Genomic DNA, 3,151 nt, shown 5'->3' with positions numbered 1-3,151 from the left:
CAACTTTCAGATACCTACAACACAACAATACAACAACTTCGCTGCTGGAACAACAGCACCTCACTCCCAACCATTTTAGCACATCACGTGCGACAAAAACCTTGCAAGGTAGATATAACTAGGATTACGTAAGGTACAAAATAAGGTAAGGAATCTTGTGTGATGACTAAGTAATAAACTCTGATTTCCAACATAAACGGAGCACGGGGGGATGTAAAAGGAGCGTCACCCTATCTCTGTGGCCTCACAAGGATCCTGTGATGCAAAGGTTCTAAGAAACTGTTGGAGTACTTTCGCTCACACTCTGTACATCGTCTCATTTGTACTTTGCAGGGGCTCTCTAGCTCGTACAGCCTCATAGCTTACTCGGGCTGGCTTGAGGCGTCGCTGACCGTAACAATCTTCGCAGTATCTTGCCACTTGCTGTCTTTGGAAGTTCCCGCATGTAAAAGATGCCGCCTCGAAGTTTTTTATAACCAGCGACCTGCCCATCGAGCCATTGATGGATCTCCTGCAGCGCTTCCTCGACGTTAAGATCATGCCGGGCCATGACCTCTTTGGTCAAAGTGACATAGGCGCGTGGCAGTTCAGTGGCTTGTGTGTCGTCATAAATCGAAGTGACGGCTGCTTCCAACACGTATGGATGGCTGATCAAGAGGTCCTCAAGTTCGGACGGTGCCACCTGAAACCCCTTGTATTTGATCAATTCCTTCAAGCGATCAACAACCCAGAAATTTCCCTTCTGGTCAACTCTCATGATGTCACCCGTTTTTAACCATCCGCTCGAAAATGACTTGGCGGTAGCTTCGGGATCCCCAACGTAGCCCAACATGACTTGTGGTCCGCGTACCCAAAGCTCTCCGTCTTCTCCAGGAGCAACGTCCTCATGTGTGTTGGCGTTAACCAATCTGACCAAGGTACCGGATAAGACCTTTCCAACCGTACCAATATCGGCCTCATCAGATTCGTGTTGGTGGAGCACAGAAGGCGAACATTCCGAGAGACCGTACCCTTGCAGGACCAAAACCGATCCAGAGAAGCGGTCCTTGAGCCTCATCTGTAGACTGTATTTGGTTGGTGCCGCTGCAATAACGATCCTTCGAAGAGAGGAGAGATCATATTTAAGAGGGATATCAGAGTCTGCCAGCATGATGGCCACTGGAGGCACAACATGTACCCAGTTTGCCTTGTACTCCGCCATTTTTTCGCAAAACAGCTCGAGATCGAATGCAGGAATGCCACAGACAAATGCTCCGAGCCACATGGCCTGTAGCACGACACATGATAAACCGTAAATATGGCAGTAGGGCGGGAAGAAGACTTCGCGGGCCGACGAGTTGGCCATACTAGGAAGGGAGCATCTGAACTGCAGAACGTTGGAGATGAGGTTGTAGTGGGATAATACCACCCCTTTCACCTTGCCAGTGGTGCCCGAAGAGAAGCATATGACTGCTGGTGCGGTTTTTCCATCGAGCCCATCACTTGCAAGATCGTAGACCGGCGCAACTTCGTCCTTCGTCCGTCCGGTGATATCGTCGGGGAACAGAGGCAGCCCTGCCGACCTTGAGATGAGAGTGATGATGGTAGCTTGACAGCCAGCCAGAGTCAAGCCTTTTCGGAGAGACGGCAGCTGTTGGGGGGTTGTTGCAACAACATCTGGCTTTACAAGCGTCAGGAAATGCGCAATCTCGGTAGCAGTCGCCGAAGGATTGGCAGGGGAGAAGCATGCGCCTGACCACCATGTTGAGTGCGCAAGCAACACGAAGTCTGTCGAATTTGGAACCAGCGCGAGGAGCGTTTTCCCCGCGCCTAAACCTAGATTCCGTAATCCCCAAGCACAAGCTGCTGCCTGCTCACGTAGTCCTCCATAAGTAATGTGTTTGTTCAAAATAGTATCGGTATGAATGACTTTAGCGTTAGGTACGTTGTCAGGATTGAATCTGACCATAAACTGTGACAGTGATAAGGTCCCATCTACCGACAGCGGGGTATAAGGTCCGGCCAATGGATGAGGTGACATGGCTCAGATAGAGTAGAGCAGTTAAGATCGTGGGCCAAATGAGTGACGTTCGAAATAATACTCGAGAGCATATACTGCGTATCCCGAGAGGTGGGTGTTCTTAAAAAGGTGTTGTTTGGATTGCTATCGGTATGTTATTGCGAGCAGAATGCAACATGCTCGTGAAGTACCCTGATCGCTCCTCGGTAAACACTCCTAGCTAAGCTGTTTCCGGCATGTTCGGCACATGAGTTAGCCTCTTCTCCGCAGGATTAATTGTTACTATAGTACGGATCTGTAAGAGTCTCACTGTCGGGAATCTCCAATCGTGAGGCAAACATTGAATTGTTGCTATGAAGGAGGAATCTATCTAAGGTGTGCGAGGCGTTTATCTGTTCTGGTGTTTACAGAGCAAACGGGCCACAGGGCCACAAGGCATCCAGGTCTGCGGACCTCTGATCCATCACAGGATCCGACCAGCAGCGAGTAGTGGGGCGCTTGCCCGTGTCTACTCAAATCGGCGCTTTCCAAGTAGCCGCTACATGCTTTGTATAATGGTCTGGAATCACGGAGCTTGTCAGGTGGCGGATGAATTCCCCTAAAGTGACAGTTACGTGACTATATTGACTATTAACATCTATAGTTAACTAGTTACGTGATTGATTCTGTGGAGAATACTCCAATCGAGCAAAGATAACGTATGAGAGAGAAGAGCGATGTATTGGATGTATCTAAAATACAGCGTGAAGAGATAGAGATAGACATCTCCGAGCAAACACAAACCACGTGACCCAACACACTGAAGTCAGGTGATTATCTCGTTATACCAGACGTGCCAAGCCCTCGATGATTACTAAGGAATAAATTCGCAGTAAGGTTTCAGGGCTTCAGCCCGTCTGGCTACTTTTTGTACAAAAGGTGCAACGATTTGTATGCAACAATAAATAAGGATTATTTGTCAAAATCCAGAGGCTCTAAAGTGACAAAAACTTCCTCATCTGTTTCCTGGGGATCATTATCATCCTCGTTATCATCTGCATCATCCCCATACTCGTTTTCGCCATCTGATGCAGTGAATATTCCCTCTGGCTGTCTCTCCGGCTGTCCCATAGTAGGCTTTGCTAAGAACACACTCCATTAGATCTTGGCAAC

At 48.6% G+C, this 3,151-nt stretch overlaps 1 protein-coding gene across 1 annotated transcript; it reads right to left on the bottom strand.

Annotated features, from left to right (window-relative positions):
* Positions 1-205: 205 nt before the first annotated feature.
* Positions 206-2,139, bottom strand: P152DRAFT_463164 (putative amp dependent CoA ligase). Its single transcript, XM_033680482.1, has one exon. The coding sequence runs from the start codon at positions 2,018-2,020 to the stop codon at positions 356-358; it is 1,665 nt and encodes a 554-aa protein (XP_033529448.1). The 5' UTR covers positions 2,021-2,139; the 3' UTR covers positions 206-355.
* Positions 2,140-3,151: the final 1,012 nt, after the last annotated feature.

Source organism: Eremomyces bilateralis, assembly GCF_010015585.1.
Source record: "Eremomyces bilateralis CBS 781.70 unplaced genomic scaffold P152scaffold_77, whole genome shotgun sequence".
NCBI classification, from domain to species: domain Eukaryota; kingdom Fungi; phylum Ascomycota; class Dothideomycetes; order Eremomycetales; family Eremomycetaceae; genus Eremomyces; species Eremomyces bilateralis.
This window is presented reverse-complemented; position numbering and strand designations above follow the sequence as displayed.